This window comes from Desmodus rotundus, chromosome 6 (genome assembly GCF_022682495.2).
Source record: "Desmodus rotundus isolate HL8 chromosome 6, HLdesRot8A.1, whole genome shotgun sequence".
Classification (NCBI taxonomy): Eukaryota; Metazoa; Chordata; class Mammalia; order Chiroptera; family Phyllostomidae; genus Desmodus; species Desmodus rotundus.
This window is the reverse complement of record NC_071392.1, coordinates 8,288,445-8,306,299: the sequence shown is the minus strand read 5'-3', so window position 1 is coordinate 8,306,299 and position 17,855 is coordinate 8,288,445. Positions and strand designations below refer to the sequence as shown.

Below are 17,855 nucleotides of genomic sequence, written 5' to 3'. Positions count from 1 at the left end.
GAGAGACTCCGACATCTGAATCCTGGCCTCTTGTTCACTAGGTGATGGTCAAGCCAGCTACTGAATTTGCAGTTCTCAGTGCAAAATGAAAAAGCACACCCTTGTTAACAGGCAGGAAGAAAGTGCTGTTCAAACAGCTACTAAAGTAGAAAGCATTTCCCTTTCTTCAGTGGTCTCCCTTTCACACCTGCTGATGGTATCTAATATTTTCTAGCTCATGTCATTCCAAGTAAGGGAAAGTTAAAATTCTAAATTGTTAGTACGAATTCGGCCATTCATCTTTACGTTATGTGGTGCTAGTTGTAAGTGCAAATCTAAGAAGAGCATGTAACTCTAGCAGCTAGTGAGCACGTCTCCTCTGCTCGTGTGCACGTTCCATTATCCCGCTGACCTCACTTACAAAGCACAACTTCGGAAATGAAATTATTATGAATCCAGGACAGAAGGCACTAAACCAGGCACGGAGCCCTTCTAAGCAAAGGCACCATTTGCACGCCCTGTGTGCAGTACCGGCACATGCCTTACATGGGCTGAGCCTCAGGGGCATCATCTGCAAAGAGGAGATCATGCCAACTAAGTCACAGCGGAGGTGTGATGGGCGAACGCATAGAGCAGAATGCTTGCATGCAGTCGATGCCCAATTCACTGGACGGGTTATTCTTCACGATAACCCTAATGTCAGTGGCATTCTTCTTTACAGTCTATGGGGCCTTCCCTGCATGCTCAACATTTGCCTCCTTGACCTGTTTTCCTTTCTCCATTGTAAACTCTTTGAAGGTGGAGGTATCTGTCTCCATTGAATTCCCTATAGTGCTTCCTGCACATTTTTGCACATACCTGGCACTCAGGAGGTGTACATGACCTTGATCTTTGTATGATCTGGGCTTATTGACAATAAGCATCTGTGCTATAATACCATGACCCCCGCAATGAGGCTTAATTGGTAATGTTCCCAGGAAGGGAAAAATATATAAATTTAGAGTTTAACAGGAGTCAGCTGTAATCGTGGGGAGGGTGGGGGACACAGATGATTCCAGGTGTTTTGGTTTAAGGAAAGTGGCCTCTTTCTGTCTCTTCGAGGGGACTGCTGGGAGTAATGGGCAAGGGATGAGTTCCAAGCCTCATTGGAGTAAAAAAGGCCCTGGGGATATTAACTCTGGCCCATAATAATTTGTCCTTTTGGTAACTTCTTTCACACTTTTTGTTCTGCATAATTAGGGCATTATTACAGTAATGTTTCTTTCCACTAATTGGTTGTGTATGTATGTTTTCTGTCCAAAAAATTACAAGATCTTCATGGGCTACAGGATATCATGCATGTCTTTTGAATACAATGGAAAGCAGCCCAGTGCTAGGCACACAGTAAACAGTGTACTTGATTGTGCTGCTGACCTTGGTCCAAACTCCTGGGGCTCCCAGGAGAGCTGGATGTGAACTGATGGCCTTTCATAACTCCTGCAAGCCCTGCGCCACAGGGCAAAGAATCCCAGTCTGCTCACTTTGTCCTTCGCTCACCTACATCTCTGCTCTGGTGTCTCCCAGACACTCTTGAGGACTGTCCCCCTACAGTGCCACTCCCCCCATGGCATTTGGGAGGAGGAATTGGGGAGAATCTGTAGATTCTACTTGTTCAAATGATGGTGTTTTCACAAGCTCTTTGGGCCAGCACTGAATGGACCATCTGCACTAGACTTCAGCCACTCATCTGAGCTCTAGTTCCTCAAGCTGGTGGGCCTGCAGGAAGGAGCTCCGGTTGCTCTGACTCTCGCTGTTCCCATCTTGGGGGCTGTCTGACGCCTTGGGCCCTTGGGCCATTCAGTTCATTACTTTTAATGAGCACAAAATTCACCAAGACACTAAAATAAAATAAAACACCAATGGGCAGTCTTGGATGTCCCATCCAATTGGTGCTTTAGTTCTTTTTTCCACAGGACTACTCAAGAGGGTAAAAAAAAAAAAAAAAGCAGTTCTACTCCTTCCTGCCAATTTTATCCCAAGTAGATTTGGCATTGTAAAGCTAACACACCTTAAACATTTTTTTCTTTCAGGTCCCTGTAGGCTGGTGCCTGACATTTGTATTTAAAAAATGACACATTACTCAACTGGCTAAGTGCTTGACCATTATCTACCTTTTGGATAAAATAAAAAAATATTGATATTCCAACTATGACATGGATAAAGAATAATCATCAGAGGGAGATAGTTATTTTCTGAAAAGGGTATAATGAACTTATGATTTTAAATTATGAGGCAAATGCAGTTATTTTGTTAAGAATTTTTTAAGTTGACCCATCTCTGCAGCTAAAGGCTATTTTAACTGTATTAGAGGTTACTTATATTATCACGTATTGTAGAAGGTCTCCGTGCTGAAGCAACACTGAACAATGTCCCCATTAAGCTGATCCCAAGGATATTTTTTTATCTCTCGGCCATATGGATTTGGAATTACTTTGGCCATATTTTTCACAGAAGGAAGTGAAGATGAGTGATAACTCTTTTATTACTCAGTATAGCTTGTGTTTGGGGAGACAAAGCTCATCAAGCTGTTTGAAAGAAAAACAGGAGTGAGCCAACTGTAATTTGTGGAGGGCCCAAGAATTGTGAAATTATCCCTAACCGAAGTTGGTGATTTCTGCAGATAATCGCTCTAGCAGACGCAATTGAGGAAAACCAAGACAGTCTGTTCCAGGCTCTCGCCAGGCTGAAGAGTGCCACCCATTTGATGATCCTGCTGATCGGACTATGGCAGAAGCTCAGTGTGGACCAGATTGCGATTCTGGAGGCTGCATTTCTGCCGCTGCAGCAGGACACTCAAGAGTTGGTAAGGACCCACAGTCTGCAGTAGGAAAGGCCATTGTTATTGAAAAAGTGTACTTTTAGGAAGATATCACATGGCTATCATGGCTGTGCTTGTCGGTTTGTTTTTAGAGAGAGAGAGAGAGAGGTTGAGAGAGAGAGAGAGAGTGAGAGAATCCTTGGTCAGTTGCCTCCTGTACACTCCCTGACCAGGGATTGAACCCACAACCTAGGTGTGTGCCCTGACCGGGGATTGCACCTGCCTGTTTTTGGTGCACGGGACGACACCCCAACCGACACTGAGCGCCTGGCCAGGGCGCACGGCCGTCATGTTTTTCAAGGTGCCACATAGTGGCTTGAGTTTTTTAATTTTTTTAACCCAAATTCTGTGTTTTTTTCCTTTAAATTATTATAAAAATGTCAAATAAAAGCCTCTTTTTCTAGAGCTATTTTAAAAATAGGCATATAGCCCATTTTTAGGTGGTCCCCAGTCAGTTATTTTATGTGCTCTCCAGCCCCCGAGAAGCCAGGGAAACAGTCTTTTGCTGCCCGTGTGCCGGCCGCACACCTTCAGGTGGGCTCATTCTTTCCTTTCCCGCCGGAGAAAACAGCCAGCCGTTTACCCTGCCCAGTGTTCTCAAATGTAAGTGTCGCTTCAGGGGTTAGAGACAGCTGAGACAGCCGTGCGGCATGACAGGAGTATTTCATTACATTCACGTCGTTCCTTATATACGGTTCATAAACTCCTGTTTGCCCTTGACCCTTCGAATAGGCAGTTTGGAATGAAAAGGGGGGAAATGGGGGTTTGTATTTGGAGTTTTGGGTAAAGGATTACTTAAATAAAAATATTTCTAATCCATTGCTTTGTGGAGGTATCTATGACCACCAGCTGCTTTTATTACAAAGAAATAATAGACTTTTTGGAAATTAGAGACCCTTGTACTTAGTTATTGTATTGCTGGAAACCATATCAAGAAAAAAAGTCATTTCAGATCTTTTTTTCAGCACAGGTATGAGAACATGGTACTAAAAATAACTGTACTAAAAATACATTTTTGAGTGCTTACTAGGTACCAGGTGTCACTTTAAATGTTTTAGAAGGATTACCTTATTTAAATTTACACATGTCCATATAAGGTAGTAAAGGTGCTATTTTCATCTCATTTTCATATCAGAAAATTTAGGCTTTGAGAGTTAAGTCCCCTTCTGAAACCAATTGCGGGGTGCCAGGATTTGGAGCCAGGCCTACAGTACATGTTTTTGACCAGTACACTGAATTTTAGCAAACAAGATCATGAACACAATTTTGAAAATAACAGACTTTGTCAGTTGAATCTAATTTTCTACAGTAGTGTCAAAAGATTGTCCGATTAAAAAAATCAACCTTTATTTTATATCCTAAATCAAATACTAATAAATAATTTGGAAAAAATTAAGAGTACAGGTTTTTTTTTAGATAGATAAAATTACAGCTAAAAATGACCTGTGAGAAAGTGGAAATGTTGACAATATAATACAATTTTACCTCGGTACTCGTTAATTCATTCCGGAACTCGTAACGAGTGCCAAAACCAATGAGTACTTGAGCGATGAGGCATTTTTTTCTTGTGGGGCAGCAACGTGACTCATACAAGTTCTAGCAAGTGAAATAAGTCCCGAGCAAGCGCCGGGTGCTGAAACGCTTTTTTCTTGTCAAAATGCGATGAGTCCAGGGTGTGACGAGTTCTGAAGCCCACGCGTACCGAGGTGTGACTGTAGTGGAAAATTAAGAATGCAGTGGTTAGAATTATACTATTAAGAACTCTCTTATGAGCTCAGATTTAGAAGACTGGGGTGGCCTCAGTTCCTGGTCATTGGCCACTCAATGACCAAGTCCCTCTGGGCAAGTTTCTAACTGGTCTAAATCCCTGCGTCTGTAGCCTCAGGAGGGACACAGTGTTCGGACCCACCCCGGGACGTCGTATTGAGGTAACTGAACAGAGTTTTAATCATGATCGGAAGTGGTTTGTACAGTTCGTGTATATTGCTTACATTTTGCACTGAAGTCATGCAAGGTAGCTATGATTCCCTTTCCGTGGTTATTTATCTCCTCAACGGCACTGGAGGGTGGGAATGGTATCTGACTCATTTTAGTGTTTTCGGAGCCTGGCACAACTCCTCACATAGTGCAGTCAGTGTTGGTTGGGTGAATGGCAAGAGGTGATTGGCAGGATGGACGCAGTGGATGTGACTGGGAGCGTGGGGAGCAGGGGGGGGGACTGTGTAATTTCCAGGGCCTATTGCAAAATGGAATCCCTTGTTCCAAAAAAGCAGGAAAAGGGCTCAAGTGCTGTTAAAACAGGCTCTACAAACAAAGCTTGTACTTTGCACAGCCTATCTCTCTCATCATGGTGTTGTTATTTGCTATTTTATGTTCTGAATATAGAAAAATTAAAAATTTAAATTGTTACCATGAATTTTACCATTCATCTTTGTAGTGGGCAATGCCAGTTTTAATACAGATAGAACAGCATTAAACTCATTTGCGGACTCATCATAATAACACCATTTGCATTTCGCAGCCGATGCATGCGTATCTGTTTTGTTCTCACAGAACTGTGACATCTGCACAAATCCTGTCTGCACTTCACTTCTTGCAACACACACACCTACCCACACTTTCTACCTTCCGCTTCCTGAGAGGAAGGAAGGACCAAGAGCCCAGGGGCTCTCTGTCGCTGCCATCCCTGCAGCGTGGTGGTGGGACAGTACGGGGAAGTAGCAGGAGTAAAATGGGCTTCCTTAGTCACTCCCGTTTCTTTGAATCTATTGCCTTCTTTCCTCATTCAAAAACAAGTCTAGTTCAAATGAAAAGCCTTTTGGGGCTGTCCGCGCCCCTGCTTTATCTGTCCAGGTGTAACCTGCCTTCCTCGTACCTGCTCTGAGCCTCCCATTCATCCCGGGACCACAGGAATTCGGAGCTTAAGAGGCTGTGTGTGAATAGGGCAGAGAGGAGGTGGGTGCGCACATGTTTGCTTCCCTTCTCACACTCCCTTCATTGTCTCATCAGACTTCACTTACAAGTTCAGAGATAAAATCATTGAGAATTCCGAGATGGCGACAGCAGGCATGAAAGCAATGTGGGGCCCTTGCACGCAGGGGCCCCTGTGTGGCTAGTGTGGCTACACAGCACACTTGCTCCTGAAGCATGCTTAGATCCAAAGGAAGAATTTCCTAGAGATAAGCATTCTCAAACGTAGGAAGTGCATCCCAAGAGAGATTGTGGGATTTCCGACTCTAGAGATCTTTCAGAGCAGCCTCATTTTACTAGGAGTATAAGTATATTCATCCCTGTAGGCAGGTGGATGGACATGCAGGGGAAATTCATTCAACTCTTCTGAATTTGGTGGGATTAGAAGGTGTGTACACTCATTATGTCCACTGAAGTCATTAATGAGACAAGACATTGGATAAAAACATAACTTGGAGAAGAATGAATCCATAAAGACATTTTAATATCACTTGTTCTGCCCTTCATCTTTAATTAGGCTGTGGCATTCGACGTCAGACTTACACTGTTGAGACAGCTTATATATCTCGAGAAAAAAGGAATCCTTTTTCATTCTTGAAGACGTACGCATGCAGTGTGTGGTTTTGACACGGCAGTTCGCAATCCCCCGCATTAGGCCTCTAGACCTCACAAATAAATGTTATGTGATGGGTGTCCCGCTGAGATGTGAAAATGAAATATGCAAGCCTGAAATAACTTGGAGGAGGGTGAGGCGGGGAAGAAAGGAGTCTCTGACCAGAATGTAGAAAATGTATCCCATATTGAAGTTATTATGATACCACAAAAATCTGAATGTAATTTAGCTGGTTTGGTTGAGGGTGGATGGCAGAGTGTATGTGTGACGGGGGGAGCTGTAGACATGTGGACGGCATTTTCAGCAGAGACTCTGCGTTCAAGGTCAGATGTCCCCAGAAGTATTGAGAGGTGGAAGAAAGTGCCCAGAAGATGTTTTATTTGCGTTCTGAACAGCACCACATAATGGTCAGTTGTATTTCACATAGACGGTGTGTGTTCCAAGGCAGGCCAAGTGCTGTAGCCAACTCTGGAATATTCTCTTCTTAATGACATTAGGTTTGCAAAGCAGAAGTGTTCAGAACTTATCACTGCTAATGAAAGTAATGTTCTTTGCACTATATTATCAGTATTTTTTTCATTGCTAATGAAAGTAATGTTCTTTGTGCTATATTATCAGTATTTTTTTAAAGAAAAATGCCATCCCATTTGGAACAGAACACGTTTTCTTTCATCTCTCTCTTTAGTAATGCTTCTCCATTTTTGCCACTTCTTGGTACTATTTTGGGGGCAAATAAATGTTGGTATTGCAGACTATTATATGTGATTTTTTTAAGGTGCTGAAAGTTATATTTGCTAAATGTGTTTTGGTAGGGATACTCCCTTTCACTTTAAGAAAAACATTAAATGTTCTATTTGGCATCTCCAAAAAGAGCTCTTAACCTCAGTCCCATAGCGGATTCGGTAATATGCCCAAAATAATGTTCTGTCAGGGTACCTGATAGGGTAATTCTGAAAGGAGTTTTCTTCCTTGTCCGGTTAGGGACTGAGGATGTTTCGGAGCATTTGAATTCTCAGTGCAGAGCCCAAACCTGCTTCTCCTGACACTCTGCTACAGAAGTTCTGCAGTGCGGGTTATGTCGCCGGCTCGAGTGTGAGAGCGTGTTTAATTGTGATACTGTATACACCCCCTCCCATGCTGCTATGCAGAACCCCAAAGCTGTGAAACCGTACATATCTCAGGATTGGCCGAGTAGGACCAGTCTTTTATCCAGTCATGTGGTATAATATTTAATGTACATCTATTCAGTACCTACTATGTGTCAGGCAGTGTTCTAAACACTCGGGATACCTTCATAGGCAAAACGCATGCATGGTCTGTGGATTTCCTTCAACATCACAAGCAGACAAATGCGGGTCATATTCAGCTGTAAACATACTTGCCGCCTAAAATGGTAGCCACTTACCAGGCGTGGTTATTTAAATAGAAATTTAAATAAAGTGAAATAACATTAAAATTTAGTTCCTCCGTCTCGCTAGCTATATTTGAATTACTCAGCAGCCACAAGTGGTGAGTGCTGGCCCCATGAGACGGTGCAGATATAGAACACTTTCATCGTTGCAGAAAATTCGGGTGCATGCCAGCCGTTGTTAAGAGAGAAAGGGTTTTGTCAGTTGTGAGAGCAGCTGCAGCACATTTTAGCGAAGGGAGGAAGTGGGGTAGGAACCGGCGTGTAGTTCTGCCATGGTGTTGGCGTTGGCTGCCCTGACTTCTGGTGTTCTGGGGTAAGCCTGGTCCTGTGCACAGTAAGCAGGCATTGCCCCGGGGACGGGAGGTTTCTGGGGGGAGGGGCAGACGCATCTGCATGGAGGGAAGGCAAGAAACTGCTATCCTCCTCTGTGTGGCCTCAGCGGGCCATGTCATTGTCGCGGACCCTTTCCTCTCGAGCCTGCACACGGCCTCATAATCCTCGGGAATTCAGCATTGGAGGAAGCACTACCGCTTGGGGCTGGTATGCAGATGCCTTCTCTCTGACCTTTCTGATCTCTGTGAGGACCTGCTTCTCATTTCCTAGTAAACAGCTTAGATGACTAAGGTTCTTTGACACAAAGTGCAGCAGATGGCAAGGCAGCGAGGAGAGACCGTATCAGTTTTACCAAACGGGCTCTCTCAGGCTTTTGCTCCAAATGTTTGTTTGTCCCCACGTGTCTCCAGAGGAAGCTCTACTGATGCGGCAACTGTGCACTGGGTGGGGACCCGGTTACATACAGGCCTAGAGGTGGAGGCACACGGGCACATCGCATAGCATTTGGGCTTCCGATTAGCTTTCAAAGCACGGGCACTGTCCTCAGCAGCCATCACCCACAGTGTGCAGGAGGGGAGCTGTACGGTGTTCTTCAGAGTGTAATAGCTACCTTCTCTAGCACTGAACTTTAACCGCCCCTGGGGAAGTTCAGATGGAGATTTGCACCTTCAGCCTAACTTTTTGATGGATTATTCCTTCTGCCAACTGATAGGGAAAGAAAAACTTATTTTTAACACGATCAGCACGGTTCGCGTGAGAAAACAGATGTTTATAATAGGAAACACTATTGTGTGGCGGGACTTATCAAGGCTCACTGACAAGGTTTCAAGCCTTCTACGTCACAGGTCAGATCTGATGCAAGGGCCATTGTGTGCCGCCTGTCTGGATTGAGTGATGACGGAGATGGCTGGCTGTTACTGTTAGTAGTGACTCGTCTTAAAAGGAGAACAGAAGGAGGAAGTCTGCTGTCAGTGTGAAGCCAGCTTCCTTGAGTGTCAGAGCAGCTTCACAGTTGTAACTGTCTGTGGGAGCACGGTGCAGGCAGGAAATACTTCGGTAGTTCCCATGATGCTGGCCGGCAAGATGAACGTAGGAGAATTAGTTTTATGTTCGCAAAGGTCACACTCTCTGTGTTGTTGCTGGTTAGATGCAACTCTGATGCTACTCCATCAGAGTTTATAGAACGTATCTCGGAGCCTTCCTGGTGACTTGCTTGCTGTTTTAAAATTGAGATAGTTGAAATACATCAGAATTGGAGCCAAGTAGAATACAATGTACAAGTGGTGACGTGTGATTTTTTTTTAAACTTTGCTCACATGTATCAGATATGGGCCCATTTAACATTACGTATGCATTTAAGAATAAAGAGACTGAATAACTGAGCACAGAATTGATTAATTGGAGCTTCACTCTCCTGCATGCCAGCCCAAGTCCTTTTTGAAATAAGGTGTGAGTTAAATATGAACAAGTGAATAAGGGAAATCGACACCGTCACCGTGAGGAAAACAGTGACCCGCGCCATCCCCACACTGCTCGCCCATTTGATTCTGGACGGCAAGTGTATGTGTATTAGTTCAGTTTCCTTAAAATACTTCTACACAACCTAGACTGAGTCTACTAATTACGAAGAGCCGATTTGGACGTGTCTGGGGCCTGTGTCCTTTTAGAACTGCGCCACGGACCCTAGTGACCCGCTCGTCTAAAGCCCGCGCTCTCTGTCTGTAAGAGCCCACAGGGCCGCGCCCAGTGGTGGTCCCATCCCTCACTGCGGCTGGTTATTGTTGTTCACTGGAGACGTTTCTAGGAAGCCCCTGGGCTTGCGGCCTTGCTGTGCTGCCAGGCCTTCTGTGGTGGCGTTTGAACTAGCCATTCCGCCCCTGTCTCTTGCTTGGCCTGCCCTGTGTGCCTCTGCTAGGCTCCGCCCACTGTCCTCCCGTCCCTTGTGTGCGTGCACACTGGCTGGGCTCTCTGACCCGGTTCAGCTTGGACTCCAGAACCAGGCAGCCAGGACTTACACTCGCTTGGCTCCGGTGGCTCTGCTTTTGAAAAGTGATTTTCTGTGACTCCCCAGCACCATCCCCCCAAACCTCCCTCTCCCCCTGCAGCTTCGTTCTGGAAAGCTGACTTTCCACGGGCACACAACTTGTTTCCATCAAGCAGGGCTGACAGTGCCTTTCTCTTCACCTCAAATAGTGTCCTCTATTTAGCCCTCTATCCACCCTCTTCAAGACCAGATAAGTTTTCATTTCCTCCCTATTTATTCTGGCTTTCATTCTCTTGTGAATTTCACTTGCGGGTATGACATAATTTAGCTTTCATTATATACTCTAAAACTGCCCCTGTGCTTGTCTTGTATTCTAATAAATATAAGGATAGAGTCTTCTATCTCCCCACAGAATTAAAGCTTAAACTAAGCGTATAGTCAGATATAAGTATCTGGGGATTACTTGATACCTCATTTATTTTCATAACATTTTATACAATTACAGATTTTCCTTCAACAACTTATAGTTTGTTTTTTTTAATCACTTTTTTAAAAGGGAAGAATTCTACTTTAATTTTGCACTGTCCTTTTTTTTTGGCAACCCACCTCAAATATTTTTGGGTTCTGTAAGTGCAAAACCTGATCCCTCCTGCACAGATGATAGAGATACAGATGATAGGGAGACCACCACACACTTGTATTTATACATATTCATTCACACTCTGTAATTCCAATCAGTAAACACAGAAATTTTCTGTCTTAATATATTCATCACGATGAATATGCTCAAGTGAAAGTGACTATTAGGTGTACTTCACCAACACTGATTTCGCCAAATTTGGTAATAGTGCCGACAGGGATGTATTAAAATAGACATACCCATCTATTCCTTTTTTAAAAAAAAGATTTTATTTATTTTTAGAGAGAGGGGAAGGGAAGGACAAAGAGAGGGAAATAAATATCAGTGTGTGAGAGATACAGTAGTTGGTTGCCTCTTGCACACCCCCAACTGGCAACCTGGCCTGCAACCCAGGCATGTGCCTAGACTGGGAATTGAACTGGTGACCTTTTAGTTTGTAGGTCTGTGCTCAATCCACTGAGCCACACCAGCCAGGGCACCCACCTATTTCGGATATAGTCTTTCCAGATAGCTATTTCTGGAAATGTGGGCCATAAAACTAACCCAACACTTGGCTCTGGTAGTCTAAGTTAACACACTCGAAGTAGTTACCTAAAATTTATTTGGTGCTATAATGTTTATGTTTTTAATTATGAAATGCTGAAAGCAACCTAAATGCTAATGGTGGGAAAATGCAAATTGTGGTGTATCAATTGACTTGAATATTATGTCAGGCTGGGGTTCAAATCCCTTTTTTGGGAAAATACTTAGCTGTGTGTCCACTGGCAGATTACGGCACTCTCTGACCCTTGGTTCTGCCTCAAAGAAAAGTGAGCCTGGCCATTCAGAGTGCACTTCAGCTCGCCTTCCCTTTGTATTCCTACTGACCCAGTAACAGAGGAAGGCCATGAAAGCAGGAAGTGAGTGAGTGCTGCTCTCCCGTGCCTCGCTCAGGAGGCACGGCCAGGGAGTGCTGGAAGCAGCTTGTGCAGTGAGGCATCAGCCAGTGCAGAGGCCTCAGACCGGCGGCTTCCAGCCCTGTGCACCTGTCAGGCTGGGGCAAGGGCCAGGCCCACACCCGAGGAGCTGCTACACACAGAATCACTTTTTACACTTTAGGTGTCTTTCACTATGTTTTTTTACTGCATAATCTGGCCTTCAGTCGGTAGCCATGCTTACTACAGATGATTTACTGAAACGTCATAAACAGAAATGAAAGTGTGTTTAATAAAGTTTTTCTTCTTCAGTAACACATATCCAAATTCTATTTCTTACCCAGGGTAACTGAAAATCCCATTGCTTGTTTGGTCTCAGTGAACTAGACCCCGTACTGAGCCTCCCTTGGGTGCCTGCACCATCATTTTCAGCTTCAGGGTTTGTGTGTTTGGTTATGTTTGTCATTTGGAAGACCAAAACACTGCTGCTTCCAGGACGACAGTGACTGTGGAGGCGCTAGACCTGCAAGCATTGCATTGCGCGTGTGGCCTCCTTTGGGGACCGCTCGTCAGAACTTGTCAGAGGCGTGCAGGTGGCACGAGGAATCCCTTCATCCCTTAAAATGCTCGCGAGGACTAATGTACTTCACGTGCTGATGTGGCTCGGGGCATATGAGTCATCCAAGACATCGCAGCGCCTCTGATATCTGTTCTGAACATTTTCAACTAAACTCGAAGCCTCAGTTTCCTCCCCTCAGTTGAATCGTATGTTGCTGGATGTTAAACAGCTTCTGTTCAGTGTTAGCAGAAAATTTTAGGCAAATTGATGTTTACTGCTCTACCAATAGTCCTGTGTGCTGCATTAATTAATCAATCCCATCTCCTCCTGGCACTTGGCAATTTCCCTACTTCAGCTGTGCTGCTTGGCATCGGGCAGTGATCTCTGTGCCTGCATCTCGGAAACAGAACATAGCACAGTCCTTCTGTCTGTGGCTTCCTGCTGCCCAGCCTGGAAAGCTCTCGGCTTTTGTTTTGCAAGAAAATATGGAATCACTATCATTCTTTTGTTGGGAGTATTTGTTTACTGTTTCACTTAAATCAGTGGTTTCTTGTACCGTTAGACATCGTTTTCCTGAGGTCGGCCATTCTTTGCGCTTTGAGATTGTTAAGAACACAGCATTGTCAGTGGGGGAGCTGATACCTTTCGTTTATTCACGTGGCCCTCTCTTGTCCTGGCTTCAGTAAGGTTTTCTCCAGACTTCTGCTCGGCAGGTACTCGGGGGGTCTGTGATCCCGTGTGTGTTGTGGTTCCACAGTCGGAGTGGCTTCTCCAAGTAGTCTCGATAATGAGTCCCAGAAACGAGCCTCTGTCATTCAGACCCATCAGAGGTAACGTTTTCAGGGGGCATGGTATCCCAAGGCCATTTCTGGATGTCAGTTTCAGTAGCCGATGTGGCTGCTAAAAGTTTGACCCATCCAGACTGGTACAGATCATAATGCTTTTTGATTCTGCAGTAAAATGTCATTTAATTGTATGCAGACCATTCACGTGGATACAGAAACTGATTTAAATTTTGGTTCCGTGAATGTGTTCATCGTGGCCATACTTTTTCTGGGGGAAGACCTTTCATATTTTCTAAAGCGTGGTTTGGTAAAGGACCCTGAGGTGGTCTGATGACAGTGGACTGATGGACATGCACATGAACTGGGACAGAAGTGCTCTGTGGCACAGGGGTCAGGAGCAGGGCGTTTGGAGCCGGGTGGTCCTGGACCGCATGGCCTCTCCTACTTCCGATTTTTCTGGAATACTGTACAGCTAGAGCCTTATTTACATGTTATGATACCTGTCCAATAGGATAATGTAGGATTTAGTCGCAATAATATTTGTGAAATCCTTTGCACATTTTCCAACACACAAGGTCCTAAATAGTTTTTACTCTTGTTGCTGATGTTGTTATTTCTGCTGCTATTATTATTCATGGGCACCAGCTCAAGAGATGAACTTATAAAAAGAGTCTCACAAGTAAGAGTTACTGCATGGAATCGTGTACCTACAGTTGCTGAATATGTCTCATTCTGTCTGCAAGCACGTGGCAAGGAGAATCATTTTTCTAGTTTTAAACTGGTGAGGAAACTGAGCCCCAGAGAGCTAAACTATTTTTTCTAGCAGCTTATGAGGAAAGGTGCCACGAGTCAGCCCAGGTCTTCTGACTTGTGCTGCGTCTTAGTGGACACATACAAGCGAGCCCAAGTCCTTAGCTGGGGAGGAGGGGGCGCAGGTCCAGTGCTGCCTGTCACACCTGGTGGGCAACGACCTCAAACCAGGACTCACCTTCCTGGGCCTCCACTGTCCCATCCATCCTGGCCTGCTACTTACTATCTTGTTAACTTTCCTATACCTTCAAAGAAATGACTTTTATAAATTTTCCCTGTTAGTCTCAGTGGGATAATTGGTCCAAATTATTGAATTTACCATCCCCAGAAGCAGCTTTCTCTGGAGTCTGCATCATCAATTTGATTTTCCGGTCTGAATTTTCGGGTGAGTTGCTACTGAATGGTGTGAGGGACTGGAGGAAGGTTTGATGCTCCGTCAAGGTGACTGGCTCTGCGGGGCAGCACTCGTGTTTTGTTTTGTTTGAAACTGACTGTGGCTCCCCAGGACCAAGTTCCACGGTAATTCAAAGGACCTACTTTGTGTTCCTCTCTCCAAATAGATCTTGAGGTCAGAGAGGGAGCCCAGGCCCAAGCAAACATGAGCGTAAACTGGGAGGATCAGCGTGGTTGCTTTGTATTGCAGCTAAACTGGTTGTCAGAGGTTGGAGGTGGCAGCAACAGCTTCCCTTTACGGTACTTCTCTCTCTTGAGATTCTAGGTTCCCACAGTGTTGTTTTGCATTTCATCAGGCAGGTGCGCTACACGTTTGATCAGTGAATTGTCACATTGTGTTTTTATTTAATGAAACTCAAAGACTCTTTTTTTTTGTCTTGTAAACACTCCTTTTCATTATCACATTTGAGTTTGTGTAGCAATTCAGGCCCTCCAAATAATGACCCTGTATTTTCATAGCAATCTTTCTGAAGTGTTGGCATCAAGCCTCATTATATTAAAGAAATAGCCATGCCAAATACCTAAACACGACACGGTTTTTCACTTGATCGGCAAGTTGGCAGTAGGAGAGGAAATTCTGCAGTACCTCTACATCAGCTGAATGCATTTCTACGTAAGTTATCTCCTGTGCTACTGTAGCCTACTTTCGGAAGCAGTACTCTGCTTAGATGAGTAGTCTGTAAAACGGTAGGAACTGTGTTAGTGCCGAAATGACCACAGAGCACACAAAGGCCAAATTATATTCAAAGGGCCTTTCCTTGGTACACTCCAGAAGTCTTTGCCAGTGGCTCCAAATTGACTTGAAAATATATCCCCTTCTCGACATCTGGGTTACTACTCTGTTTTCATTTGCCTCTTCCCATTGTTATTGAAATATAATTTTAGGTGTTTGTCTAGTTTAGATTTTGGCAGTTGTATAGAGATATCTTTGTAGTAACTAGTGATTTATTATTCTCGAATGGCTTGGTGTAGGTAGCTGGTTTTATAGTCTTTGACATCTCTTGAAAAAAATTTCAAGATCAATCTAAAATAATTAGTTTCTTAATTTGCCCAGTGGCATCTGTAATGGGTCATTAGAATAAAAGAACTCCTGATCTGGGCAAGCATTCGGAAGTTCTGGAGTGGGTGTATATAGAGCTTGCACTTGGGTCAAGAGAACTAACTGTGTACGTGTGGAGGAGGCCTGGGGTTTAGTTGTCTGTTCATCGCACCTCAAGGGTGTGCAGTGCAGTTGCCCAGAGAGCAGAGGCAACCAGAGGCCAGGCTGGCTGGGAGAATCCCCAGGAAACGAGAGGGACAGCTATGTCCTTCACTGCCGTTCCCTCCCCAGCCTGGTATCTCGGGGTCAGTTTGGGATTCTCTAGTTAGCTGTATAAATTTCAAGTGTTTAAAATTGGAGCTCATTCAAAGGCAAGTGGTTGGGATAGAGAGAAAAGTTGAGCCCGTGTTTATGTACGGAAGAGCTGGAGAAACTGGGGGCGTGTGTTCTGGAAGAGAGGGTACCGAATTGCTGTCTTCACAGATATGGAGGGCTGTCATGTAGAAGAGAGGTTAGATTTATTCGGCCTGGCTCTGGATGGTAGAGCAAGCGCCAATGGGGCAGATTTTGGCTCAGTATAGGAGTAGCTCTTCACTGGTTACACATGTCCCTGAAAGTAATTAACTGCCTCCAAAATGGTAACTTTGGATCCTGAAAACAGCCACACCTAGGCAGATGGCTGCTATTATAGAAGAAATCCTGGTAAAAAAGTCCCTCAAGACTAGACTAGAGATACTCAGGTCCCCTCTCTGTAAGGTCCTGGTTCCCTGTCTCTGCACCTCTCTGTCCAGCAAGCGCGTTCCTTGAGCGCCCTCTGTTTACTCAGCACAGTGCTGGGGTGCCGGGAGCTCGGGCACTGTCATGGGGATGTAGCCCCATAGCTGGTGACCACAGCCCGGTAGTGGGGGGGTGCTGCGATGGAACTGGCTGTGCGGGGCCTCAGGGCCCCGAAGAGGGCCCACAAATGCGATCCGTGGAAGGCAGGGCCTGAGCTTAGCTGTAAGTGGGGGTTGCCCAGGTACAGAGTGGAGACAGGGCGTTGCAGAGGGGAGCCAGGGCAGAGACCGCTGAGAGTGTGGGCACAGGAGGGGAGGAAGAGAAGGCAATGGAGCAGGATTTGGAGCAGGAGGTACTTTCTACGCTGAACTGAGCATTTGGATTTAGGAGTTGCCTCGTCCAATTAGCCTATTTGAAAGGTGTCTCAGCTGACAAGGTTGAGGGCACCATGGTACTAACAGTAACGTCTCCTGGGGCTTCTTCCTGAGTCTCAGGTTTCTCACCTCATGTCTAAGAGGCTTGGACTACTATGCATTGTTCTGTGGGAGTAAATTCATTTGCTGTCTTCCTCTGTAATTCTGGGTTGATTGTGAGACCCACGGTGCTCGAGGCCTCCTGGGTACAAGTGGGGTCACACTGGTCATGAGAGCCAGACTGCACTCACACTTCCCTGTTGTGCTGCTTGGGACCACCAGATGCCCTGGGACCCCCAGAGATGCCCAGTGGGCGCGCATGCACTGACCCCTCCTGCTCCTCGCCACGTTGTTACCTGAGGATCGTGCCTCCTCGTCCCAGTGCTGCTGGTGCTGATGCCTCCCAGGCACCCCGAGGTTACGGCCCAGCACCCACATTCCTAGGACTGCAGCCTCCACTGTGCTATTCTTGAGGCCTTCACTGCAGCACAGCCACCCTGCCCCTAGCACAAGGGGGAACCCCCTCTCTTTGTACTACTCTTTGTCACCTGGGTCGTGAGGTGGGACTGGATAGGCTTGTGTCTCACAGAAGCCCTCTGGTTTCTGCCTGCAAGCCCAAGGCTGTGGGACCAAGAGCTGAGAGAGATACCAGGGTTTCCCCCAAAGATATCCTGAGGTCCCCCCCCCCATGTCCTGACTTGTCTCTGATCCTTTGGCAGAAAGATAAGGCAAAATGAAAGGGAATCCTGGTAGTGCCCCCCTCAGGCCTTCAAACACACCTACACCTGAGATGACAGTTACTGTTGCCGATTACTCACGTCTGGCACAGGGCTGAAGCTTCTCGCGCACCATCTCATCCGATCACCCCAGCCCTTGGAGGTGCAAACTGTCTATGTTCTCGTTTGCAGGTGAGGCTGAGGCTGAGGCTAGGAGGAGTTAAATGACTTGCTTAAGGTCACACAGCTTGTAGAGCTAGAATTCAAAACCAGATTGGTCTGGGATAATCTTAGAACCTAGTTAACGGACAAGTGCCTACTTTACGCATTTATCATCTTTGCATATATTTAAAATGGGTTTTTGCCTCTAGGGCTGGGAAGAGATGGTGGATGCAGCTGTCTCCTACCTCTTGAAGACCTGCTTGTCGAAGAGCTCCAAGGAGCAGGCTTTGAGCCTCAGCAGCCAGCTGACCAAACCCAAAGACACAGGCCGGCTGAAGAAGCACATCACCTTGCTTTGTGACAGATTGGCCAAAGGTGGGCGTCTCTGCCTGAGCGCGGACGCGGCCGCCCCGCCGACCATGGTCATGCCAGGTAAGCAC

The 17,855-nt window shown here is 45.6% G+C and overlaps 1 protein-coding gene across 2 annotated transcripts in view; it reads left to right on the top strand.

Annotated features, from left to right (window-relative positions):
- The window catches only part of BBS9 (Bardet-Biedl syndrome 9), a 371,651-nt gene that overhangs the window by 270,941 nt on the left and 82,855 nt on the right, over nucleotides 1-17,855 (top strand). For both annotated transcript variants that reach the window (XM_045197407.3, XM_024562968.4), the window contains exons 20-21: nucleotides 2,639-2,821; nucleotides 17,625-17,847. In XM_045197407.3, the coding sequence (XP_045053342.2) occupies nucleotides 2,639-2,821; nucleotides 17,625-17,847 (406 nt within the window). The remainder of the gene's footprint in view (nucleotides 1-2,638; nucleotides 2,822-17,624; nucleotides 17,848-17,855) is intronic.